Source organism: Martes martes, assembly GCF_963455335.1.
Source record: "Martes martes genome assembly, chromosome: 16".
Taxonomy (NCBI): domain Eukaryota; kingdom Metazoa; phylum Chordata; class Mammalia; order Carnivora; family Mustelidae; genus Martes; species Martes martes.
The window spans coordinates 50,959,689-50,987,466 of record NC_137904.1 but is presented as its reverse complement, the minus strand read 5'-3'; the positions used below and the strand labels follow the sequence as shown (position 1 = coordinate 50,987,466).

The following is a 27,778-nucleotide window of genomic DNA, read 5'->3' as shown; positions in this document are numbered from 1 at the left end:
TGAAGACAAATACAGGATCACCAACAGTGCAGGTGCCCTGAGAGTGCGCAACTGGAAGGAATTCTGCTGGGGCCTGGGAGTCTCCTCTGAGCTGATCCTGGAGGGGAGGAGTTAGCTATCGGGAAACGGGTGGCAGGAAGAGTGTCCAAGCAGAGAGGCTAGCTGGCTGGGTCAGGGAGCCTGGCACTCTCCGGGGCATCCTTCCTGCCCACCTCATCTCATTGGTTTGTTTTCCTGCCCAAAGTCACAAACAAGGCCAGTTCCATAATTTGCAGATCCAGCGCAGAAGGAAAATGCAGTGCTCCTTTACCAAAAATTATTAAGAATTTCGAGATGGTGGGGTGCCTGGGTGGCTCAGTCGGTTAAGCATCCAACTCTTAATTTCAACTCAATTCATGATCTCAGGGTCATGAGATCGAGGCCCATGTCTGGCTCTGCTCAGCATGGAGTCTGCTTCAGATTCTCTCTCTCCTTCTCCCTCTGCCCCTCCCCTGTTTGCATGTTCTATAAATAAAATAAAATATAATTTCGAGATGGTGACAGCAGAGCATTAAACCAAGCACGGCCCCTTCTGAGCACAGGCCCTGTGTGACTGCCCAGATTCCACACCTGGGAAGCTGGTTCTGGTCTCGTGACTCACGTGTGTCAGGTCAGGGCCTGGATCTGAGTTTTCTATGGGGAAGGTATTCTTCAAGGCCAGTCACTGGAGGCCTCGGAGCGTATCAGACAGACACAGCCTGGCAGATGTGACCCTGAGAACTGCTTGATGCTTCCCCTTCTACCTCCGTTTCCCCATCTCTGATAGGGATCCTGACCCCACGTGTGGAAGTCTGATAGTGGCCCCCACAGATATCAGGTCCTAATCCCTGGAACCTGTGAGTGTTACCTAATATGGGGAGGGGGGGAAGGTCTTTGCAGATGTGTACAGTCAGAGATCTTGAGATGGAGAGATTATCCTGAATTATCTGGGTGGGCCTTGAATGCCATCACAGGTGTCCTTAAAAGAAAGAGGCAGAGGGAGATTTGACACACAGGGGAGAAAGCAATGAGAAGATGAAACAGAGGGACCTTTGAAGATGCTGGCCTCGCAGATGGGGGTGATTTGGCCACGGCCACGGATGCCGGCAGCCCCCAGAGCTGGAGTGGCTGGAGCTGGGGCGTTCGAAGGGAGTGTGGCCCTATGGACACCGTGGTTTTGGTCCAGGGGTACTGATTTTGTATTTCTGCCCCTCAGAACTGTGAGAGAATAAGTTTGTGTTGTCTTAAGCCCCCAGGTTTGTGGGGATTTGTTACAGCAGCCACAAGAAACGAAAACACCGGCCTCCTAAGGGTTTTTTGGTTTGTTTGTTTGTTTGTTTTAAAGATTTTATTTATTTATTTATTTGACAGACAGAGATCACAAGTAGGCAGAGAAGCAGGCAGAGAGAGAAGAGGAAGCAGGCTCCCTGCTGAGCAGAGATCCCGACTCGGGGCTGGATCCCAGGACACTGGGACCATGACCTGAGCTGAAGGCAGAGGCTTTAACCCACTGAGCCACCCAGGTGCCCGCCTCCTAGGGTTTTTAAAATAACAGCTTTATGGAGACATATTTCACACACCCCACCATTCAACTATTTAAAGTGTACAATGCAATGGTCTTTAGTCTACTGTCAGAATTGTGCAACTGTCATCACTCTCAATTTTTAGAAATTTTTTTCAGTGCTTTTTTTTTTTAAAGATTTATTTATTTATTTGAGAGAGAGAGAGAGCATACACAAGTGGGAGGGGCGGAGGGACAGGGAGAGAGAGGGTCTCAAGCGGACTCCCTGCTGAGTCCTGAGCCAGACTCAGGGCTTGATCCCAAGACCCTGAGATCATGACCTGAGCTGAAGCCAGGAGTCGGCCGCTCAACTGACTATGCCTCCCAGGCTCCCCAACTTCTGGAAGATTTTAAGCACCCCTACAAAGAAACTCCCTACCCATTAGCAGTCACTCCGATTTCCTTCAACTCCCTGGCCCTCGGAAACTACTCATCTACTTCTGTCTCCAGAGATTTGCCTATTCAGGACATTTCATATATATATACACATATATAGGATCATATAATATGTGGCCTTATATTAACATATTTCTTTACTAAGATATATGTTAATATAAGGGAGAAGTAGATCTCCCGGCGAGCAGGGAGCCGGATGTGGGGCTCGATCCCAGGACCCTGGGATCACAACATAAGCCGAAGGCAGACGCTTAACCATTTGAGCCACCCAGGCACCCCTACATTTAAAATTTTTTTTAAGAAATTTTTTTATAAAAGATTTTATTTATTTATTTGACAGAGAGGGAGAGATCACAAGTAGGCAGAGCAGCAGGCAGAGAGAGAAGGGAAAGCAGGCTCTCCACTGAGCAGAGAGCCTTATGTGGGGCTCGATCCCAGGACGCTGAGATCATGACCCAAGCTGAAGGCAGAGGCTTTAACCCACTGAGCCACCCAGGTGCCCCACATTTTTAAATTTTTAATAAGACATTCATACTTCACAAAGAATGAGGAGCCTGATCATCTTTTCAGTGAATAAAATAAATGAGGCAGAATATACACTTCCGTTCTTACATCACAGCCGGGAGTAAGAGAGGGGGAAGAAAGCTAGAAAGAGGGGTTCCCGCAGAGAGGGGGAGACAGACCTACAGAGAGTTGGGGGGGATGCTGTCCCATGAAGGTTCAGCCTTATGTTGACTTGGCTCCTGGGGCGTGGGGTGGATACGACAGACATTCCTACTGATTTCTAACACCGAGGGCGCAGCTTTTATTTTAGAATTTAACTTCCTAATTCGATTTTTAATACGTAATACTTTAACATGACATAAAAGAGACACAAGGTTTATTATAAGGAAAAGTACACTGAAAACTATAGAACATTGCTGTTTATGGAGACAGATGCCGTGTCCCTGGGCTAGAAGACTCTCGGTCAGGCTAAAATGTCACTTCTCCCCAGATTGGTCTGCAGATTCAATGCAATTCCAGTCGAAATCTCAGTAGGCTTATTTTTGGGTAGGAATTGAGAAGTTGATTTTAAAATTCGTAAGGGAAAGTCAAGAGGCCTAGAATACTTCAAATTGAGACAGAGGAAGGGACAGGACTCCAGTGCTCTCAACCCAGACCGCAGAAGCCCAGGGTTCCTTTTTTTTTTTTTAAAGATCTTGTTTATTTATTTGTTAGAGAGCAAGAGAGAGCACAAGCAGGGGGAGCAGCACACTCCCTGCTGAGCAAAGAGCCTGATGCGAGACTCAGTCCCAGGACCCCAGGATCATGACCTGAGTGAAGGCAGCTGCTTAACCGACTGAGCCACCCAGGTGCCCCTCTGGCGTCCCCTGAGGGCTGAATCTCTGTGCGAATCCTGCAGGAATGTGGATGTGAGCTGCTCACCAGAGGAGGGACTCCACTACCAAGACTGGTGAAGACTGAGCCAAACCAGTAGGGGCTAAGGTGGGCCCCAGCACTGACCTGTCACCGACTTTCCCCCTCATCAAAGTACTAAAAATCCAGCCCTGGGCGGACAGATTTAACAGGCCCATGAGACGAGTGATGTATGATGAAGCACGTCCTGTCCACCGCGCTTATGCTCCCCACTTCCTGCCTTCTTTCCCCACCTTTACCTGCTCCAGCCAACCCTTTCCCCTCCCAGCCCTTTGCAATCTTTCCCTGGCCTTTGCTCAGAGAACCAGCATGAGGGACCCTTCCCTTTCTGCTGTCTCCCTCGAGCTCTAACATAAGCCCCAGTAAAAGCCTTGTCTGGAACTTTCAGTTTGGGCTCTCTGTTGCTTGGAGAGCCCCAGGACCCGAAATGGTAACGAGCTGGTAACATGTGGAGCCACCGGAACTCTCACACATCGCCGGCGGGATGGTAAGATGGTGTATCCACTTTGGGAAACAGCCTGGCAGTTTCTTGAGATGTTAGACATACACCTACCATACCACCCAGGCATTCTCCTCCTGGGTATTTACCCAAGAGAAATGAAAGTGTATGTCCATACACGGGCATGATCCAAGCAGTTCTCTCTGTTAGCTCAAAATTAGAAACTACCCAAATGTTCATTAATAAACAATGATAAGCAAACTGTGATATATTCATGCAATGAAATACCACTAAGCAATAAAAAGAAATTAATATTTGACGATGCTGATTGAAAGAAGATAGATGCCCCCCCAATTAAGTACTGTATAATTCCATTTTTATAAAATTCTAGGAATAAAAACTTTACCTATAAGGATGGGAAGCAGGAAAGTGTTTGCAATGAAGGATGGTGGCTGTGGGGTAGCTATTAGAGAGGTTACGTATTAATTTACGTGTTAGAGAGGTTAGTTCTTTGTCTATGATGTAAATTGCAAATATTTTTTCCAGTTTGTATATTTTTCTCTTGACTAAACTTTTTTTTTGGGGGGGGTGACGAGGAGAACATTTTTCATGGAGTATAATTTGTCAGTCTTTCATAATTTCTGGATTTTAAGTCAGAGTTAAACCAGACTTCGCCATTCCAGGGTCATGAGGAATTCTTTCACGTTTTCTTCTAGAACTCCTACGGCTTCATTTGTCCTTTCGAATGGTTGGTCCATTTGGAATTTATTCTGGTGCATGGTGTGAGTGGTGGGATACAGTTTTTCTTTGGCTTTTCTTTTAAGATATTAACACTTATTTTGAAATGAAGTTTTATTTTCTCATGGTGTTCTAAAACTATTAGCATTGTGTATGAAACAATGACTAAGTCCTAGAAGTTTACTTTGGGACTTAGGGGACATGGGGTGGGGCATTAACCACCGTTGATTGAAAGCCAATTTGAGAAGCAAAGGTTGGTTAGTCTGCCATAAGCGAAAGTTATCTTTGAAGCCAACATCTATTTTAGGACTCATGGTGTTTCTTTTTTTCTCCACAAATAGAAATTTGGTGGGTGGGTGGGGGTGATTTCCAGTAAGTTGCTGAAGAAGAGAGTTTACAGTGGGGAGTAGACAATACCAAACACCAAAAGTAAATGACACAATAGAAAACATTCCTTTTTGCTGCATGACTCTTCAATATCTCTTCTCATAGCTTCCACTGAACCATAGAACAGAGAGAGAAGTTGTTTTCTAGAGAATAGAAGTCTTCGGTTTTCTTTGGTTTCTATTTGTCCCTGACTTAGCTTTACGGGGGTGGGGTGGGGGGCAGGGGTTGGGCAGGCTCAGAGGGTAGCATTTCAGAAACAACACTGCTTTCTGACCTCAGGGCGGTAATCTAATTCAGACAATACCATTAACTTATCTTCATTCACCCAATCACCGACTCTACTAATGTATTTTTGTTTCTGTTATTGTTTTTTTGAGAGAGAGAGAGAGTGTGTGTGTGTGTGTGTGTGTGTGTGTGTATGGACTCCCGGGTGGGGGAGGGACAGAGGGCGAGCTGGAGAGAGGATCTCAAGCAGGCTTCACGCCCAGCTCCAGCCACTGGGGAGGGTTGGGGGGGAGGTTGGGAGGGGATGGGTTTCCATCTCAGGATCCTGAGACCATGACCTGAGCCAAAATCACCAAAGTGTCACCTAGGCGCCCCTCTACTAATGTTTTTTGATCCCCTACTAGGTACCAGGCACTGTTCCTGTCTTCATGCAGCCAGCAGTCCCCTTGGGGGAGGACAGGCCATTATGGCACACTATAGAAAGTTTCTCACATAGGGAAAACTAGGGAGGTGAGGAATCCAGAGGAAGGGCAGCTCAGTGTGGGGGAGACAGGAGAGAATTCTGCAAGAGTGGATGCCTAAACTGAGTTAAAATGCATGGGTGGGAACAGACCGGAAAAGGAGAGGGGGAAGAGTCCTCCAGGCAGGGGAACAGCATAGACAAAGGCGCAGACACGTGATGTGTCCTGGGAATTATAAATTCTAGCAATCAGAATATGGGGGCCAAGAAAGAATTGGTGAGAGCCTTGGCTGGAGAGGTAAGCAAGGGCTGGGTTGTGGAGGATTGTAAACCGACTCTCTCTGGAGGGCAATGCGGAGCCATCATAAGATTTCAAGGCAGGGAGTGAAAGGAATTGATTTATATCTCAGAAGGCTCTCTGTGGCCTGATACACTCTGTGCATATTTAAAGGTACAGGCTGGGGGTGCCTGGTTGGCTCGGTCAGTAGAACATGCGACTCTTGTTCCCAGGGTCATGAGTTCAAGACCCACATTCGGCATGGAGCCTACTTAAGAAATAAAAAGGAAAATAAAGGTTCGGGCTGGAGGGAGTGACCAGAAAACATGCATATCCCACAGAGCTGCTTTTATCCACCCTGAAACCAAGTGCAGGAGCCAGGGAGAGCCTCCTAGGTACGCCAGGTTCCAAGCAGAGCTTGCCACAAGGCAGCTGGCCTGTCTGATGAACCTGCAACTTTCTGGAAAAGTCAGCCCTGTCCCATAGCATTGCCAGGAAAGACGAGAGGTCCAAACTCATGCTGTGTGGAAAGAGGTCCCTGGGCAGTGGCGGTGGGAGAGATGCGCTCAGGAAAGATGGAGAGATCTTGTTGGGTGTCCAAAGAGAAAAGCCCTTTGGGTAGAGGTCGGAAAGAGGGAAGAACCCTCTCACGCTGCCACGAGAAGGGGCTCCAAACCCAGGTGAGACAGGAGGGTCAGGGGCACCAGAGGCAAATGTCACTTGTGCCTTTAAAACAAAGAGTCTGCGTTCAGTGGCTCCTCAGGAAGGCCAGTCATTTCCTGAGGAGATATCAGGCGGGCCCATGCTTCATTGTTTCCAGTTTCCAGCTATGGCTGCCATTACCTGACCAGCACTTCAGCCAGTCTCTCTGCGGCCGCCAGAAGTTAACAGAGTGGTTTCTCTACTTTCTCAGGGCAGATTTATCTGGGCCACGTGGGAAGCGTCTTCTGCCCCAGGGGCATGGCCCAAAGGCAGAACTAACTGCCCGAGGTCTTGGCTCTCAAGATGCACCTGGAGTGGGCCCAAGAAGGCAAGATGTGGCTAGGAGTCCTGCTCGTGCTTCTGCTGTGTGAGTTTTTATCCTCTTCCCACATTACTTAAAGTTCATGAAACTCGAAGCTGGTGGAATCAACGTAATTTCTTCTGTCTTTTCCAGGTCCAAGCCTTGAGGGACAAGAAAACTGTAAGTTGTTAAGTTTCTACCTAGCTTTGCTGTGTCTTTTCATGATTCTTAAAACTCACATCAAATTGCTTGGGTTTAGTGGGTATGAAAACTGAGAAAAATATTCCAGTCGACAGCTAACGTGCATTCCCCTCTGGCATTTCTAGAAGGCTTTTAGAAGAAAACCCTCATTCTAAGCCAAGTTCTAATCAGCACGTTCTAGAAGTCGCATACATTTTTTCCCCTAGAAACGAGTGAATTGCTATTTGTTTGGATTGGAAGCTGATAAAAAGAAAAAGGAGTGATTTCACATTTTATTTCTTGTTGTCTTACCATAAACTTCTTATTTTCATAGTCTCCCCATCCCCAATTGTTTTTCATCACAAATGAGATGTAATTAATTTGTTAGATTCATGAGGACAGAACATAATTTGTTGTTATGGCTTTTTCTTCTAAATGATCTAAAACAGATATTGGATTTCATTCCACTGACCTGGGAAGCTAAGATTCTATCTGTAATATTTTGCACTCATGCCCAGGGAGGGGGCTTCTGCCCAGCTTTAAAATTTGGTTTATCATCACGTTAGAGCTAGTTTTGAATCTTTAAGATGCTCGGCTGCATCAGGTGCTAAATGGAGGGAGAGCCCACAGAACAGGACCCCCTTATCAGCGGTCACTTCATTCCACAAAGAATGGGGGATGGTTGTACAGCTCTTCGGCAATGATATATGTGCATGAGGCTGGTTGGCTGAGCCCAGGCTCTGAGCAGTGAGTGGCTCCAGGATTGGGGAGGCTAGTGCAGCTACCAGCAAAGCCAGTTTGCGGGTCTCCTGCCCCAGTGTCCATATGCTTTGGCTGGCCTTTGACCCCCATAATAACCCGAGGAGGCAGGGTATCCGTTATCTTCCTACCATCCTAATGAACCGATGAGGTCTCTGTCCTCAGAGAAATAACCAACCGGACCAAGCCAGAGCCAGTTAGCCGGGTGTCGGCTCTAGAACTTCTGCTGTCTGAAATACGGCTCTCTGTCTGGAATCAGAAGCCCAGCTCAGATCTTTAAAGCCGCTTTCACCTGGCCTCTCTGAGCCTTTTTCCCAATCTGTAAAATGGGGATGATATGAGAATTGATCGCGTAGAGTCCCTTCGAGGATAAGATGAGCTAAGAGGAGGTGACTCAGCTACACGGCAGGCGGTGACTAATGATAGTTTACTGTCTGGTCCTAGCCCTCCTTCACAGTCACAGCCCCTGCGCCATCCCCCCACCACCCGCGTACCCCCCATCTGTCCGCTGTTGCCCACATACCCCACTCTCGTCTGCACCACGCCCTGGAAGCGCGCAGGCTGCTGGCCTTCTGCTCCCCAGGACCTCCAGTCTCCAGTCTCTCCCACCTTCCCCACCTCCCATGGAAGTCAGTGGCTCCCTTCCCAGGGTTCCTGGAGAAAGGCCTTTGGTCCATTCAGGGACGACCTCAGAACTGCAGGACTTGGAGCATTGGAGCAGGGAGACTCTCCCACTGCTTCCTCAGGCCTCCATCCTCCACCTTGTTTTACGCTTGAGGAAACCGAGGCGCAGAAGCCATGAGGGGCTTGTGTGTGGTCAAGTGGGTGTCAGCAGCGTGGGAGCCAGAACCAGCTTTCCCGTTCCAGCCGTCATGCTGAAGTCACATGTGACATGCACGACCCGCCCGATTACCCCACATTGCGGGCTCTGTGGTTGAGGTCCTCGGTCAGCCTTGGCCTTTTCTGTTCCGTTTATCCCAGGCTCCCCCACCCCCATCCCAGCCCTCCCACCTCGGGAGATGACCTCAGCTTCATCTTCACGTAGAAAACACTGCAGTCTGGAGGGAACTCCCTCTACTTCCCGCCCTGCCCCAGCTCCGGGCTTATCTTCCTCCCCACCCATCCTCCCTGCTTCCCTCCCGGCTTCAGCCCTGTCACCCCTCGTGGCTGACGTTGGGGGTGGGGGGGCAGCCCGTCCACCTGGGCTCTGAGCCCATCACTCAACAGCACTCCTGCCCCAATCTCACTCTGTCATTTATTCAGCTCCCACCCCACTCTTAGTATCTCTATCCCCCACCCTCTTCTGGCTCTTTCTCCTCGTTCTACAGACACAATTGGTAGCTCTTGTTCTTTTAGGAACAAGAAAAACCACAAACAACCCACCTCCCTCCAGACTGGTCTCCGTCTCTGCAACCCTAGCTCTCAGTCTGCCCTCACTTAGTGCTCTGGCCTTAGTACTCGGTCCCCACCTCTCCCTGGCACTGGAATCCTCTCACTGAGGGGTCATCAAGGACCTTGTAATAACAAACGCCATGAATACTCTCAGTCCTTAGTCTTCTGCACCCCTGTGCTGCCTGTGCACAAAGCCTCCTTCCTTGAGCTTCTAGACTCTCTCTTCCTTGGTGTTCTCCTACACCTCTGACAAACCTTCTTCCCCTTATGAACTTTCCCCTTATGAACTTTCCCAGGGTCTGGATGCCGTTCCCTGGTCTCTGCAGTCTCTGTGGTTCTGAAGTTCAACACATCCCTCCACATGTCCACATCCTTGCCCTGGTCCTCTTCGCTGAGCATCCAGCTCCAAAGAGGAGCCAGTGGCCCACATCTCCTAGCCGTCCCTTGGGCCCCTCAAACCCAGTGGCACCACTGGGATCTTGTCCCGTCCTTTATCTTTTTCTGGTGTTCTCTGCTTCGGTGGACAGCACCCAGTCCCTCCTGGGTACGTGACCCAGGAAACTTCCTTTCTTTGCCTCAACCCTCACATACAATCCCACAAGTCTTTTCTTTATTGTGCTGATCTACATATAACAAATTTTGCTACTAATGACAGTACACTCATAATGCCGTACAAACATCTCCACTGTCTAGTTCCAGAACACTTTCATCACCCCAGAAAGCAAGTCCTTTCTCGTCCACTAAATATTCTCAAGTCCACTCCTTCCCCTGGTCCCTCCATGCCTGCCCTAGCACAGGCCTCCTGGGCTATCACTGAACCGTGGTCCAGGATGTTTACAGGCCTCTGGTCTCTCCCTCCAGCCCACAGTGATCTTTCTAAAGCTCAGGTGTCATCTTGTCACCCCCCTCCAAATACTGTCAGACAGGCCCAGCTTGGCAGCACCCCAGGCAAGGCCCTCTGTTTCTGGCCCCTCCTACCTGGCCCGCCCGCCCCTTTGGGCCCCACAGTCCAGTTCCTGTAACTGCACGTGCCCAGAATGCACTGATTTCCCGGTTCTAGGTGATTTTGCCATGAATATCTTTGCTGTAAGCATTTTCGCTGCATTAACTAATAGGCCGTAAGGCAATCTTGCCGTGAAAGACTAAGTAACGGGTTGGCAGTTTGTCGGTTTTATCAACTGGTTGAGTTTGGTTTCATTTCTCCATTGACACGGGCTCCATACTTGTTTTTTAAGATTTTATTTTTTTATTTGACAGACAGAGATCACAAGTAGGCAGAGAGGCAGGCAGAGAGAGAGGAGGAAGCAGGCTCCCTGCTGAGCAGAGAGCCCGATGTGGGGCTCAATCCCAGGACCCCGAGACCATGACTTGAGCTGAAGGCAGAGGCTTACCCCACTGAGCCACCCAGGCACCCCTCCATTTTTATATTACATAAATCTTGGCCCTCATGATGGTCTACACAGTGGTGCAGAGCTTCGAACCCACATTTCCCACAGAACTTGGGAACAGCTACCAACGAGCCTGTGACAATTGGCCAGAACAAACAACAGTGTAGGAGGCAATTCGCCTTCTCGATGTAGTACAGAGTTCTGATATAAATACGCATCCTAGGGCGCCTGGGTGGCTTAGTGGGTTAAAGCCTCTGCCTTCGGCTTAGGTCGGGATCCCCAGGGTCCTGGGACCGAGGCCCGCGTTGGGCTCTCTGCTTGGCGGGAAGCCTGCTTCCTCCTCTCTCTCTGCCTGCCTCTCTGCCTACTTGTGATCTCTCTCTGTCCAATAAATATATTAAAAAAAAAAAAAAAAGAATGAAGAGGGGCATCTGGGTGGCTTAGTCGGTTAAGTGTCTCCCTTCTTCAGCTCAGGCCCTGATGCTGGCTAGCATCCTAGCATCAAGCCCGCCTTAGGCTCTCTGCACAGCAGGGAGCCTGTGTCTCCTTCTCTCTCTGTCTGCCGCTTCCCCTGCTCATGCTCTCTCCCTCTCTCACTCTGTCAAATAAATAAAAATCTTTTTTAAAAAATGAGGACACCCATCAACAAATAAACAAAAAAAATAATTCTATTAACAGAAGAGTTTGGGGACACACACTTAGGTACAATCCATGAAATACAATCAGTTATTTGCATAGAATTGCCATGAATCTCCACACATTTGAAATGTATTCAGTTATTTTGTGCTTTACAATAGCTTTCTGATTTTGTTATTCATTTCTCCTGCTTTGTTATGTCCCCTTTAATGAGTGTCCCTCTTTTATATTTTGTGATTTTATCTTTGACGGCAAAAATGGCTTTACAGCAAATTGTTTTGTGGTGAAAACGCTTGCAGCAAAGAGGCTCCCTGTGGAAATACCAAACCTGTGAGTTCTCTTGCCCCTGTGCCCTGGTACATGCTGAGCTCCGGCCTGGAGCGCCCCACCTGGTCCAAGGCTGGTTCAGGGAGCTCGTCCCTCAGACTTCCCTTGGCCTCTCCTGGGCTGCCCTTCCTCTTGGTGCGTCTAGCATTGTACTTCGGTTATCTGGGTCCCCACCAGCCAGTATGGTGTAAAACAGCAGGGATGATTTCTTATTCCCCTTGCAATCTCAGCATCTGACACCGATGCTCCATAAACGTCTCACTAAAGGGAACCCAAACCGAGATCGGAGATGCTTGGGATTCAGACAAGATGGGTCAGCACGTTCTCCACTGAGCCCCAGAGTTCATCAGGGGCTCTGTGCTAGCTGACTCCCTGTAATTTTCCTGACAAGGGTGGAGGGGAGGGTGCTCTCCTCCCTCCCTTTCTGAGTCATTTCCAGGTTGCCCGAGAGCCTGGCTGAGTCACGATGCCTCATCTTCCCAAGGAGTGTCAGCATCCGCTGACTGGGGGCTCGAGGTCCAGGGAAGCAGGCCCCTTGTTTTAGGGTCTGGCGATTTGGCACAATGGTCCGTAGGTACCTTATCTGTGCTCTGGTGACTGTTACGTGAGTCCCCCTCTGTCAGCCTTCATCTGTCCAGGTTGAAAAGATGTGACCTCCTTAGGCTGCTGCCTAACCAAAACACTTTGATCACAATGGTTCTGAACCTTTTGGGCTCAGTAAAGAAAGCTGTGGCTCCTCTCTCCCCACCCCACCCCCCAAACCCACACTTGAAGGCGGTTCGTGGGCCCCCTCCCACCTGCCCGTGAATCCCCAGGGGGGCCAGGTGTGAACACTCACTCTGTTGTGTGAATTGTGAGAGCTGTACACAGTAATCCAGCTTGGCTGTTCCCCAACGGTTCATTCACAAAGACGACGATGTTTTCTTTACTATCTTAACAATCGGGTAGAGATGTTTGAAGACGAGATGGGTGGCATATCACTGCTGAACTAATTACCCCCAAATTTAGTGGCTCAAGATAACGGTTTTTTACCTCACAGCTTCTGAGAGTCAGGAACCTGAGAGCTCTGGCTCAGGGCCTGTCAGGAGGAGATCGCCCATAGAATGCTGCAGGTCAGGATTACAGTGAACAGAGGGCTTGTTTGGGGCTGGGGATTTGCTTTTAAGCTCCCTCTCGTGACAGCTCCTCACCACGTGGGCCTCTCCAGAGGGACGCTCATGACTTGGCCCAGAGGGAGTGATCCTAGTCAAGGAAAAAGTGCTCAAGGCAAAAGTTGCCACGTCTTTTATCATTTCAGAAGCAACAAAGCAACACTTCAGTGTGGTCAGAAGACCAACCCTGGTATGAGGTGGCAAGGTGCCCGTAGGACTAGCGGAAGACGAGCCTCCCTGGGGGCCATCTGAAGTCTGGCTACCGTGAGCGAGGACGTGGAGGTGGGGACGGTGGTGGTGTTGAAAGCTGGGCCACTGCTTTCATTGACCTCACATCAATGAGGTTTTGTGCTAGTCAGCTGGGTTTCATAAATTTACAATAAAGTTATTGATACATTTTATAAAATGCTTTTCCTTCTTGCCCCTTGTCTGTTGCCGTTGGCCATGGGAGTGTGACGTTTCTTCCAGTGACTAGGCTGAGTTGATTTATTAAGCAGATGTGTGTTTGTGGCTTAGAAAAAGCAGTTGGCAGGAGTGCCCCGTGCTAGTGGCTCTCATCCTCTTGAAAGAAACACCACCTGATGCTTTAGCTGATTTGCTTTAGGGCTCCTGTAACAAAGATATGCATTAGGTCTGGTCGGTAGGAAGCCCAGGCAGGGACGATGCTGAGGCTGGAGGGTCTGGAATAGAGAAGGCTTGGGATTGCAGATGGTGAGCTCCAGGGGGAGCAAAGACCATGCTGATCTCACTCTTTTGTGAACCTCCAGTGTTGGATACAGTGCCTGGCACAGAGAAGCCCCTGGAACATGGGCTGAAGGAAGAGGGAAGGGACTGTCAGCCTGGGACCAGGCTCTGCCCCTCAGGGCTCTCGACTGCCTTGGTTCAGTCATTATTCAAGGCTGAAAGACAAGGGAAGGCAGGTACTAGTGTTCCCTATTCTATAGGAGGAAAAGTGGTAGCTTAGAGGGGTTGAGAGACTCCCAGCATCCCCCCAGCTAATGGCTGTGGACCCAGGTATGCCCAACTAGCTTTCTCCCTGTAGCCAGGCCTGGGTCCCAGTCTGGGACCTGACCAGCCACAGGTGTGTACTTCATCCAGGATGATGACAGGAACGCAGCCTAATACCGTGGGGTGATGAACCCCAGGAAATCTGTCAGTAACCTGGGAAATTAAGAAACGGTTTTCCTTGTGTAAACCTGGCGATTCACAGACCTGTACCCCTGGGGATAAAAATACATTATATGTTTATTAAAATTAAAAAAAAAGAATATTAAAAAAAAAAAGAAACGGTTTTCTTTTGAAAAAACTTTGCTAGAAATAGGGAATGGATGCAGAGTTTCGGCACCCTCGAGACTATAAAGTTTGGCTCTGTATCTGTGACTGGCAGAACCTGGCTAACATTTCTCAAGCACTTCTTCTGTGCCAAGAACTGTGTTTCTAGTCCTTAAACTCAGGTTTCCATTTATACTTACTATCATTATGTCCATGGTATGGATGGGCGAACTGAGGCTCAGAGTTCAGGAACTGGCCAAAGCCACACAGTTTGTGACCAGAGGTGGGATTTGACCGAGGCAACCTGACTCTGCACTTACCTTACTCTCCTGTTAGAACCACTGTGCTAAACAGCATGGTTTAAAATGAGGAGAAGGTGCTGAAGGGGGCAGTGAGACTACCTGTCCCTACCTGGGAAGGAACCAAATTAATTGATGGGGAACTAAATATGGTCCAAAGAGATTTTGTTTTGAGAGCTCACTGAGCAGGCTCCTCAGACCAGGAACTAGTAAGGAATAGACAAAGACAAAAAAGGGAGTTCTAAGCATTAATGCTGCAGGAAATAACTTGCATGTAAATGACCACTTTGCTTTATCTTGTCAACTGATCAGATGCCATTTTTTTTTTGTTCATTTAATTGCTCAGAAGAAAGGGACAGGTGTGGACTGTTGTATTCATTTTAAAACCTGAGACATATTGTAGCCAAACCAAATTCTAAATTGTTCAGAAAGATTTGACTTTATTAAAAGAGAGAGAAAGAGGGGTGCCTGGGTGGCTCAGTGGGTTAAAGCCTCTGCCTTGGGCTCAGGTCATGATCCTAGGATCCTGGGATTGAGTCCCGAATCGAACTCTCTGCTCAGCGGGGAGCCTGCTTCCCCCCCGCCCCCCCTGCCTGCCTCTCTGCCTACTTGTGATCTCTGTCAAATAAAAAATAAAAAATCTTTAAAAATATAAATAAATAAATAAAAGAGAGAAAGAAAGACAATCTTTGCCAGTATCTCTGGCCAGCTAGCTAGCTATACCATTTCTTACTTGAAAAATAATTTGGGACCACTTATAACAATTACTATTATTGTTTAATAGGAGAAAATAAAGGAGAAAATCACAGTGGGAAGGAAGTAAAGGCAGGCAAATAAAACTGGGGGGTTCTTTTAGCATACAGAAATTCATCCCAAAGTTTGCTAGAAGCAGAGATGAAATTTTGGGTTTATACTTCTTAGCAGTCAAAGCAAAAATGAAAACAAGATCCATTAGAAAAATTTCAGAATCTGCAAGATAGAAAGAATAAACACAGGTTTTTTCTCTTTTTAAGATTTTGTTTATTCATTTGAAAGAGAGAGAGAGAGAGGATGAGCAGTTGGGGGGTGAGGGGCAGAGGGAGAAGCAGACTCGCCGCGGAGCAGGGAGCCCAATGAGAGACACGATCTGAACACCCCGAGATCATGATCTGAGCTGAAGGCAGGCGCTTTACTGATGGAGACACTGAGGCGCCCTAAACACAGTATTTGCTGATGCAGTTGAAACCGAGTGAAATCACGAACAACATCCTAGTGGCATCCTTGACCAGACAGTATCAGTTTCCGTAAGACAATTTCTCACCAGCATCTATTAGTTTCCTAGGACTACCACAACAGACTAATACAGACTGGGTGGCCGAAACAAGAGAAATTCATTTCCTCTTAGTTTTGGAGGCCAGAAGTCCAAGACTAAGATGTCAGCAGGTTTGGTCCCTTCCGAGGCCTCCCTCCTTGGCTCGCAGATGGCTGTTTGTTGCTGTGTCCTCATACGGTCATCCCTCTGTACACACGTCCCCGCCAACCCCCACTGCCCAAATTCCTTCTTATATAAGGACACCAGTCCGTTTGGATTAAGGCCCATTTTAAGTCAGTCACCTTATTATAGGTCTTATGCTCAAGCCCAATCACTATCTGACGTACGAGGGGTTAGGTTTTCAATATACGAACATTGTGTGTGTGTGTGTGTGTGTGTGTGTGTGTGTGTGTGTGTATTGGGGGGATGGGACACAATTCAGTCCCTACCTAACAGCATCCTTTGATAGAGTGCCAAACTTAATTTGTTAGTACCAGGCCATAAGGGACCATAGCCGAGTGGTTCAAGTTTGCAGGTTTCTGAAGATCTGCCTCTGTCCCAGGGTAAAGAGATTCAGGTTATGCAGGATACCCAATAAATATACATTCATCAAGCACGGCCCATGAATATTTTTGTGATCAAAGTATCTGAGAAGAACTGAATTTTAGGAGCCTTCCTTAAGCCACGTGGCCCTGTTTTGCTTGAATAACACCTGGTGCCCACAGCCCCACACTGTCTCTGGCCCCTGAAGTCCTCAAGGGCCATATAAACTTTAGGTAAGATGCCAGACTCTGCCTGTGGAAATCTACCTCTTGTGTAAAAGCTGTGGGGTTGGGGGGAATAAGTGAGAATTTATCTTTGTATTTGCTTATAGTTGTATAAAGACAAGCTGGAAGAAATGAAAATCAGTGCTTACTTCCACAAGGGGAGGTAGGAACTGGGTGGACCTGAAAAGAATGGGAAAGAGACTTTACCCTGTATCTTTTCCTCATACAGAAAATACATTCTCTTTTTGGGACCTCAGGGACACAGAACTGGATTGATTATAATTCCTGGTTCGTAACATACTTCGTCTGTGATCTATGCACAGTTGCCTTTTGTTTTATTTATAGAGACATGCTTTTAGTAACATAATGAATTCATGTGAGCCTCCCACCCAATGCTAAAATGAGAACATCACCAACACTATATCTTTCTGCGTATTCCTAATCGTATCCCCCTCTTCCCTTCAGAAGTGACCACTATCCTGATTTTTTTATATTAATGATCTCCCTCCGCCTTTCTCAACGTGCATTATTTCAAATGGCCTATCCGTAGGCTCTTCGGAGTTTTCACATAGACATCATATCCTCTGCCTTTGGGGGTTTGACTGCATGGCCACTTACATGTTTCAATAAAATGTTTCTAATCTCATGATTGTCCTATTCACGCTTCATGGAAGCCGATGAGACAGGAGGCTCACATGAATTCATTATGTTACTAAAAGCATGTCACGAAGCACACCAGACACAGTAGCTCCCAACCCCAGGTCCTGATGTTGGAGAGATGGCCTCCTCGAGAATGGGCACTACACACAGCCACTGGCTGCCTGGTCGCTGGGGGCCCAGGGGCCCCTGGGGGCTACACTGCAGAGGGTATGATCATACCAGTCTGATGTGGTCAAGGATACCGTGGCGGTGTTCCCGAGATAACAGGTGTGTCTGCTCTCCTTCCCTTGGCATTTAGCTTTCACCATCAACCACATCTACATGGAGATCCTGCCAGGCCAGGAGGTGCAAAATGGGCAGAACCTGACCCTACAGTGTGTCGTGGACATCAGCACCACCTCGCACATCAAGCCTCAGCACTGGGTGCTGTTCTATAAGGATGACGTGCTGTTTCACAACGTCTCCTCCGTGGACACCACCGAGAGTTATTTTATTTCCCAAGCCCGGGTCTATAATGCAGGGACATATAAATGCACCGTGATTCTCAACAACAAGGAGAAAACCACCTCGGAGTACCAGGTGTGGGTGAAAGGTGAGTCCCTGCATTTGAGTGGAGCTCGAGCTGATGCATTATAGCAGATGTGAAGGCAAGAATAGTAATTGAGTGGCCGGTAACACTGGCCCCACTCTTCCCACTCCCCTGCCCGGCATTTTCCTAACCTGAAAATGTGGGCTTTAGACATGCTCCCAAATATGCCAGGCTGTCCCTCCTCTCCGTGCCTTTGCATATGCTTGTCCATCCCCTGGGAATACCCGTCTTCCCCTCCTGTCCTTGCCAACTGCTTTTCCTCCTTGAAGAGGCAGCTCAGCAGTCTCTTCTCTGACACTTTCCCAAGCAAAATCGATCACCCCCAGGGTCCTGGTGCTCACAGCTCTTATGCAACCTCGGCATCCAGTGGTATTTGTAGAAAGGCCATATGCTGAGTGCTGCCCCTGGCTGCTGCAGTCACGCTGCCTGGCGTCTAGTTTGGGCAAGTCCCTCAGCCTCTCTAAACTTTAAAATTCTCCACTGTGAAATGAAGATAACAGTAATCCCCAGCTCGGGGAGTTATTGGAAGGATTAAAAGACATCTCGTAGGTGACGTGCTTAGTATAATTTCCAGCACATAATAAATTCCCAGTAAATGGCAATTACTATTTTCATGGTATTGGAAGCATTTCTCGCACACCCGTCTGCTCTTCTGGAATGTGCCATCACAAGGAAAGAGATGGGGTTTGGTCCCCTTTTGTATCTTGAACAAAGAATCTGGCTCATAGTAGGCACTCAATAAATGATCGTGGGATAAATTAAACAGATGAAAAAGGGAGGTACAAATGGAGAAACGAGGGAAATCGTGGGGAATTTGGGTTCAGAGATAGAGGATTCCATCCATCCACTCATGGATTTCCTCCCTCAAGGAGCATTTCCCAAGGCTGAAAGTCAGGAAGGAAACCAGATACAAGGCATGAAAATGCATTCGTTAGGGGCCAGCCCTCGAGGCAGTTGCTGTCTGGTGGGGAAGAGAAACATTTAGACTATTAGAGTCTAATAGTCACATGATCTGAGTGCCTTAGGGAGCACAAAAGTGAGAGGAAACAATTCCTCTTGGAGAAGTTAGGGCTGGCTTCCTGGAGGAAGGGACACTGGGTCCAGATACAGAGGATCGCGTAGGAGTTTGCTCGACGGTGAAGTTGAGCAAGGGCAGAGACGTGGAACATAGCATGGGTGGGAGAGCAGAGGCTGAGAAAGAGGGCGGTGTCCCAGCACAGTGTGCCCAAGTCCGATCCCCCAATCTCTGGAGTCTTCATTTATGTCTCTAAAATCAAGATCACTATATGTAGCTATATGGACCCCTAAAGGTTGCTCTGTTTTTGAGGAGTCACTGCAATAGCAGTGAAGTGTGCTCAGTAATGGGAGTACTGAATGAAGGAGGGTGTGAGGTGCTCAGCCAGGCCATCCTTAGAAAGGGATAATCCCTCCAGCACCCAAGAAGCAGGAAGAACCCATGGGCACGTGTTCAGGGGCATTTTCCTTTCATGAGCATACAATCTCTGGTCACATCTTTTGTCAGTCCTTGAGGCTCACATAGGAGAACATGATGTCAACCTCCTCCATGCCAATTCTTCCGTGGGTGTCCTGTGGACAGTCGGGGGCATCACTGGCTGGACATCCCTTAATGTCACCAGGGGCAAGGCCATAGGGATGAAGACCAGCCCTTCTCCGTCTCCACTGAGGCCAGGGCCTCCCAGGACCAACAGTTCTTGGCATTGACTTGAGTGATGAGGAAAGATTGGCAGGGCTGAATTTGGGGAATGTTGTTGAAAAGAAACCTGCTGGCAGGCTTTTGAAACTCAGGGTAATTTTTTTTTAAAACTTGGATGGTTGAATGGATAGAGTTAGTGAGGTGAGCCCTGTACTTCCTTGACAGCGGCCACCATGACTGTCATTTCTGCATTTTTGTGTTCATGTTGGTCATCAGAACAATCATTGTAAGAACTGCCCCTTTATTAGGCCCTCATGAAGTCAACAGTTAGAAGTGCTTTACACACATTTTATTTAACCCCTGCAGTAGCACTGGGAGCCAAACGTAGTCCCCCCCCAACCCAACCATTTCCAGGGGCAGTCACAGGCTCAGAGAGGTTGAACGGCATGTTCATGCCTTGGAGTTGTTCCAAGGCAAAGCTGGTTAGAACCAAGATCTCTTGGACTCCAAAATTGGCCTCTCTAACTCTTAATCATTATTGGTTTTTGAGGTAGACAAAAGGCCATTCATTGATTCATTAAATATTTATTGAGTCCCACTCTGAGCCAAGCCAAGAACCCAACAATGAGGAAGACATGACCCCTTCCTTTGGGGAGATCAGCGTGAAGCAGGGGAGTACTTTCTAATAGATACTGGCTGTTTTGTTTAGTCTGTAATTGTATTTATCAGTTGGGAAGACTCGTCTTCCCAGTGGGTTTATAAGCTCTGAAAGCACCAACCGCCTCTTAAACATATCTGATTTTTTCAAAGTAGCTGCTATAGCTCTAGGCACATACAGGCTCAATAATTACCTGGTAGGTAGCGCTGAGGTTCTAGAAACAAAGCAGAAGACCCTCCAATAGGCTGAATTTCCCAGATGAGGGAAGCTTGCATATCTACAGCAAATGATACTAATGGACTCTCTCTTCTCCCCAAGGAGTGTCTGATCCCACAGTGACACTGGACAAGAAAGAGGCAACAGAAGGCGGGGTCGTGATGGTCAATTGTTCTGTCCCAGAGGAAAAGCCCCCAATACATTTCATAATTGAAAAACTCAAACTACAGGCAAACGGTTTCAAGCAAAAAAGAGAGAGAAAAAGAAGTTCGTATAACCAGAATTTTGTGCTGATAGACTTCTCAGTGGAGGAGCAGGACCATCTTATATACTTCCAGTGCCAAGCCACCATCTTCTCTGAGAACCGCATGGAGTACTCGAGACCCATCAGGAGTGAACTGGTCACCGTGACGGGTCAGAGTCCTACCCTCCTTTTTAAAAATCACTCTTTCTGGTTTGCTGGTTGGGGGTGGGGAGGAAGGGCCCAGAATTCCCGAAGCGGGCAGGGGCCTTCTGGGCTGGTCTGCTGTTCTCAAGACTGTTCTTAACTACCTAAAAGTTATGTTTATCGTTTAACGTGTGTGTGTGTGTGTGTGTGTGTGTGTGTGTGTTTGTGTGTGTGTGTGTGTGTGAGAGAGAGAGAGAGAGAGAGAGAGATTTCCCAAACAAAAGTTTCCCAAATCATCTCGATATATGGGGCATTTTGGTATTTTCTGTTCCATTCTACTTCAGCTTTGTTGTTTTGGTTTTTTTTTAAGGATTTTATTTATTTATTTGACAGAGAGAGAGATCACAAGTAGGCAGAGAGACAAGTAGAGAGAGGGGGGGAAGCAGGTTCCCTGCTGAGCAGAGAGCCTGACCTGGGGCTCGATCCCAGGACCCTGAGATCATGACCTGAGCCAGAGGCAGAGGCTTTAGCCCACTGAGCCACCCAGGCGCTACTTCAGGTTTTTTTTTTTTTAATATTTTATTTATTTGACAGAGAGAAATCATAAGTAGGCAGAGAGGCAGGCAGAGAGAGAGGAGGAAGCAGGCTCCCTGCGGAGCAGAGAGCCTGCTGCGGGGCTCGATCCCAGGACCCTGAGATCCTGACCCGAGCCGAAGGCAGAGGCTTTAACCCACTGAGCCACCCAGGCTCAGTAGGGATTCAGTTTTTTAAAACACTGGTCACGACTCAGGGAAACGATGCACTGTGGAAACCACAGCTTTAGTCCAATACGAGTCAGACACCAGGAGGTAGAGTCTGGAGGGGATCGGGAGGGAAGGGGGTCCAGGTCCTCAGCCTTTGCCTCCCACATTTGATAAAGGACTCCCCTCTTCTACCCACCCCTCATCACCGAGATTTTGGACAAATAAACCAATGAGGTGTCCTGAGGCGTGCTCTCTAGAGAGAAAAGCCGTAACAGAGGGAAGCCTGCATGTGCATGTCCAGAATGATGGGAGCTCCGGGACGGGCAGCCCGCAGGACGGGACAGGACTCCCGAGCCAGAAAGAGTCGAGGGAAGGCACACTCTAGTGCAGATAGCTTCAAGTCTTATCTATAGGAACCCCAAGGTTTGCCATAAATACCCTCCTGCTTGTGGTACCCATGTCACCCCCCCATTGTGTATGGATATATGTCCACATATATACAGGGATGATAGTATGTATATATAATATTTTTCTGATTATAATACATGGTGTGGGTTCAGTTTTCAGAAAATAGGGTACAATATAAAGGGTAAAGTGGCAATCATTCACAGCACCACTGCTCAGAGAAAATCACTTGTACGGTCCCAGCCTTGTTCTGCTTTATGTGCTCACGCATGCACACAACTTTTGTTGTGTTCTTCTTTGTTTTAACAAAAAAATACAACCTGCCAAACATACTATTTTATGACTTTTCCTTAGCAGTATTTTATGGACTTGAGTCTGTGTCAAGACATACAGACCTTGGTCAGTCTCTGTGGCATCTCAGAACCTTATCTTAGAGAGGTACCATGATTTGCCTCATTTTTCCAATGATAGATATTTAGATATTTTCCCAGGTTTCTGTGGCTAAAACAATCCTGGAATACACATTCCTAAACTCATCATTTGGGTACTTTCCCAAGTATTTTGTTTCATTATTATTTTTGAGGTTGATACCTGGCAGTCAAATTGTTGATTCAGATGTTTTGTGCATTTGAAATACTGACATGTATGGCCAAAGCACTTCCCAAAATGGTTGAACATTTCCATCAAAAGCAAGGCTGGTGTTTGTTTCCCCACATCCCTACTCTCACAGAGTATTACCTACTTTCATTATTTTTGCCAGTCTGATTGAGGCACAGTGATATATCACTGTTCTTACGCTTTATATTTCTTTGGTCTTTACTGAGGTTGAGTATGTTCTTTGCATTTATTGGCCTCTTACATTTCCCTCCATAAACTGCCCGTTCATATGCACTTGGCCCATTTTTACTGTTTCTGATTGATTTGTTTGAGTCCTTTATAAATGAAAGGCATTAGCTCTTTCTGGAGTACTATGCACAAATTTCCCTGAGTTCATCATTTATCTTTATGATAAGTTTTGCATGCAGAAGCATTTCATCTTTATTTAATTGAATCTATCCATCTTTTTCTTTTTGGCATCTCAGTTTCATGATTCATACCTGAACCTTATTAAAGGTTATTAAATTAGGGGCACCTGGATGGCTCAGTAAGGCTAAGCGACTGGCTCTTGGTTTCAGCTTGGGTCATGATCTTGGGGTTGTGATCTAGGATCATGAGATCGAGCCCCCCCCCCCTTCTCCCTCTGCCTCTCCTCCCTGTTCTCTCTCTCTCTCTCCCTCTCTCTCAAATAAATAAATAAATAAATCTTTAAAAAAATTATTGAAGTAAAAATGCACTTATGTTTGCTCTTACTATTTTTTTAACAGACTCTTTTCTTTCTCTCTTTCTTTCTTTTTTTTTTTTTTTTTTTTTTTTTGAGGAAGCAGGCTCCCTGCTGAGCAGAGAGCCCCATGCGATGCGGGGCTCAATCCCAGGACCCTGGGATCATGACCCGAGTCAAAGGCAGAGGCTTTAACCCATTGAGCCACCCAGGCGCCCCTGCTCTTACTATTTTAATGTTTTTTTATTTCCTGCCTCTAGATCTCTGGTGCATCTGGAATTAATTAAGATATAAGAAAAAAAATCCTTTAGTGATTATTATGCTTCTCCAGAGGGTAGTTGTTGAGTGACCTAAAAGATGGCCTCTCTTTTTTGACCTTTATTCAGGAAAACAGACTATTTTTTTAAAAATATTTTATTTATTTATTTGACAGAGAGAGATCACAAGTAGGCAGAGAGGCAGGCAGAGAGAGAGAGAGAGGGAAGCAGGCTCCCCACTGAGCAGAGAGTCCAATGTGGGACTCAATCCCAGGACCCCAAGATCATGACCTGAGCCGAAGGTAGAGGCTTAACCTACTGAGCCACCCGGGAACCCCAGACTATTTTTTTTTTAATGATAGTTACTTATTGTGAAGTTAGATGACCTTGCAGTAAAAAAGTTTAATGAATTAAAGTATATCACTCTAAATCTACTTTGGCATTTTTGAATGTCCCATCTGATTTTGCACAGTTGACAATCTGTGTGTATTCTCTAACGCTCTGCAATTCATTTTGCAGAAGCAAAGTTTTGTCCTTACTTTTCTTACCAGCTCCTGAAGATCCCATGCCCTGGCATCCAACCCATACCTTATCAAAGCAGTGTTTTTCAAACTGCATGAGTCATGAAATCAATTTAGTCAGTCAAGGCCAACGTTAAAAAAAAACAATAGAAGAGACTAGAAATCACTTTTGGGTGGGGGCATATCGTTATTTAAATGTGCATTTCCATGAAGCAGCACAGTCGTTGTCACTTTTGAAAGCGATGGAATATTTATACTGATGCCATAGTTCCGTGAAGTGGCGTGAGAAGAGCCAAGACAATTCTCTGTGGGCAGGGGCGAGAGTCTGTTTCTAATGCTCTGATTATTTTTGAGGTCGTTTGGAGAAGATTCTGCAGATGAGCTCTCGAGAAGGTGGTTTCACCTTTGGGAAGCTCAAGGGAGGATTGCAATTAAGCCTGAAGATGAGGGGCGCCTGGGTGGCTCAGTTGTTAAGCATCTGCCTTCAGCTCAGGTCAAGATCCCAGTATCCTTGGGATCAGAGGCCCCGCATCAGGCTTCCTGCTCTAAAGGAAGCCTGTTTCTCCCTCTCCCACTCCCTCTGCTTGCGTTCCCTCTCTCGCTGTGTCTCTCTCTGTCGAATAAATAAATAAAATCTTTAAGAAAAAAAAAATAGGCCGAAGATGCAAGAATGAGTGAGAAGGGAGAAGTGAGAAGTTATCAGAGCAACTTAGGAGGTTTTGGGGAGGAAAGATTGAATTTTTTTAATTAACAAGGAAGAACAGTGGTTGGCAACAAAAAGCAAAAAAAGGGAGGGACCTAAGTGCCTCTTCCCCTCCCCCAGGTTTGAACCTGAGTCCAACCAGCTTGTCCTCTTCTTGTAGAATCCTTCTCTAATCCCAAATTCCACGTCAGCCCCGAAGGAGTGATCACAGAAGGAGATCAGCTTCACATCAGGTGCACCATTCAAGTGACCCATCTGATTCAAGCAGTTCCAGACATCATAATCCAGAAGGACAAGGAGATTGTAGCGTACAAGAGCAGTGGCAATGAGGCCACCTACTCTGTGATGGCCACGGTGGAGCACAATGGCAACTACACGTGCAAAGTGGAAACGAGCCGGATATCCAAGGTCAGCAGCATCGTGGTCAACATAACAGGTAGGGCTCCTGCTGGAGGCTGTGGGAATATGGCGGGCCTGAGCAGTCACCATGCTAGAATGCAAAATGGCCAGTGAGGGCCGATCCTTCTGCTCCTGCTTGTCTAAATGATGTGCTCAGGTGGGGGTGTCATGCTTAAGGGGGAAAGTCGGTGCAGAGTGGGTAAGCAGTTAGCCGTGGTGGTCAAGCGAGGAACTTCTGGCATCAGATCCCAGCACTGTCACTCACTACTTCGGTGACCTTACGTAAGTTATGACCTGCTCCGTGGCACAACTCTATGAAATGGGGATAGTGACTGCACTCAACCTGTAGGACTGTTACAGTGACTAAGTGACGTGACTAAGTGACGTGACTTGCTTTGAAGAACCTCATACAGAAGAAACACCCTGTGAATGTTAGCTGGAAGGTCTATTATGATATATACCACATTTATCTTTCCTCTGGGCCATGTACTAGGCGAGATTCCAGGTTCTAAGACAGGATCAGGAGTGAGAAACCATTAATACATTCAAAAACAATAGTAAAAATTCCCTTTTGTTGAACACGGTATGACTGGTTTACCTACATTTTCAGTTCATGCTTGTAACAATGCTATGAAATAGCTATCATGATTCTGCGTTTAAGAATATGGAAGTTGAGGGGCGCCTGAGTGGCTCAGTGGGTTAAAGCCTCTGCCTTCAGCTCGGGTCATGATCCCACGGTCCTGGGATCGAGCCCCGCATCGGGCTCTCTGCTGAGCAGGGAGCCTGCTTCCCCCTCTCTCTCTGCCTGCCTCTCTGCCTACTTGTGATGTCTGTCAAATAAATAAATAAAATCTTAAAACCCTTTAAAAAAAAAAAAAAGAATATGGAAGTTGAGACTGAGATGTTAAGTCATTCACCCCACAATCATAGGGTTACCAGATGGCAGAATGAGTCATCCCCAGGCCCATTTGACTTCCAAACCTATGCACTTAAAAGTTCTATTAGACTCTCTTTCGCCTTTTCTGGATTTACTTCTCTCCATAGTACCTATAACAAAAGAAATGTACTCTACCTCTTCCTGTTTATTGTATGTATCCAGGCACTAGAATGCAAGCCAGTGGGAGCAGGGACATTACCTATTTATTCACTGCTATGTCTTTAACACCTAGAATAGTGCCTGGCATATAGTAGGATTTCAATACATATTTGCTGGGGGAATGAATGAACATTGGATGACAGGATTTCTGAGGGCAGAGAGAATCAGCACTTCTTGGTTGCCATGAAGGTGTTCATTCATTCCTTCATTTACTGAAAGACTTCTAAGTGTCAAGCACTGAGTGTAGAGTCACAGGGACAATCCATAGTATCACAGGTAGGCTGCCAACTTTCCAATGGGGTGATTGGTCTATGTGTCGGATCCTGCTGGTCTATAGCATGTACTAGCAATTTATCATTGATAGTGACAAATATCTTGATGGTACATGATGTTTTTCATTGGTAAGACATAGTACCTCTTTAGAGAAAAGTATTCAATTCAACATACACTGAGTACCTACTGTATGCTGGGCAACTTATTGGAGAATAACAGCTCTAAGGTCAAGCTTTGCTCTTGAAGAATTCACAGACATAAATAAACCATTCAAATTCGATGTCATGAAAAAGTACAATAACATGGTGGGCATACTGCTGTGAGAGCAACAGGGACCAAGTGGTGAACCAACTGACTCTTGTATCAGTCAAAGCAGCACCACTACCCGTCGGGCCAACCTACTTTAGGAAAGCATAGAGCATCATTGGTCCCTAAGATACTACTGTTGTAGGTGATCACCTACACCCAGAAGTCTGTATCATGTGGGGTATGCAATTCATTCAGTAGATCAGTCTTCCCTGCCCAAGATAGCAAAGTGTTATGCTCAGGCTGCCCTTCCCATCCCTTCAACCTGAGTGCTCTGTGATCCTGAGCTCTGCCCTTTCTACATGGAGCTAACTGAGCCATACCAGGGCTGGCATACATCCTCACGTTCAAGTTCTTCTAGGCCTTTGGAAATGTTTCCAAGGACCACTTATACATCTGGTTATCCACACTTCTGTTACTATTGAGCCTCACTATCAATGGCTCTATATAGTGATATTAGCAGCTCACAATAATTTTATGAAGATAAAAGTCACTGAATTAGGCATTTGTCTTTGGAGAGAAATGACACCTTTGCCTCCCCCACCCCTGAAACTATGCACCTTTACAGATCCAGTCTGTCACCAGGTGTCGTCTCTCAACTCTGTCCTGTCTTCCTATCTTTGTAATCACATCCTAACACTGGCCCTCACACCAGGATTATCTATTGCAGGGGTGTCCTGGACTATCTCTGTTCCAGTTCATTCTTCAACCAGCTGTAGGAGAAGCACTTCTAATATGGCCCCTATATGACATTACTGTTCATGGACTTAAACTCCTGCATGGTCATGATCCTTCACTTTGACCCCATCCCCGTCCCAACATGCCTCCTACTTTGACCACCTTTCCCCCTTGGCTACTGAAAAACTTCTGTTATCTTTAAAGACCAAGCCCCAGATCTCCTCTGAGGCTCCCCCAGGAGAGTCCCATGGTCACACCTCAGTTCCCACCACACTCTGCTCCCATCTTTAAGTCAGCAGTCCCTGCAAAGATCTAGCATCTGCCACAACCACTCTGCGTAAGCTCTCAAAAGACCAAGTCTGGGCCTCAATTCACCTTGCATCATTGATACTTAAAACCAAACATGACACATTGTAGGAGTTCAATAAACATTCATTCAGTGAGCAAATAAAAGACTAATCCTGATTAGTCTACGTGATGGGGCTGTCTGTTATATTACATCCTTTACAAATGGACTATTATTCCCTAACAT

General features: G+C 46.9%; 1 protein-coding gene across 2 annotated transcripts in view; it reads left to right on the top strand.

The window, feature by feature from the left end:
- Positions 1-5,882: 5,882 nt before the first annotated feature.
- The window catches only part of PECAM1 (platelet and endothelial cell adhesion molecule 1), a 57,203-nt gene continuing 35,307 nt past the window's right edge, over positions 5,883-27,778 (top strand). Inside the window, exons 1-6 of one of the 2 annotated variants that reach the window (XM_080825729.1) lie at positions 5,883-5,938; positions 6,831-6,986; positions 7,074-7,100; positions 17,341-17,634; positions 20,262-20,573; positions 24,655-24,930. In XM_080825729.1, the coding sequence (XP_080681855.1) occupies positions 6,923-6,986; positions 7,074-7,100; positions 17,341-17,634; positions 20,262-20,573; positions 24,655-24,930 (973 nt within the window). In that variant the 5' untranslated portion in view covers positions 5,883-5,938; positions 6,831-6,922. Of the gene's footprint in view, positions 5,939-6,734; positions 6,987-7,073; positions 7,101-17,340; positions 17,635-20,261; positions 20,574-24,654; positions 24,931-27,778 lie in introns of those variants that run through there. The other variant, XM_080825730.1, reaches the window with a different exon arrangement.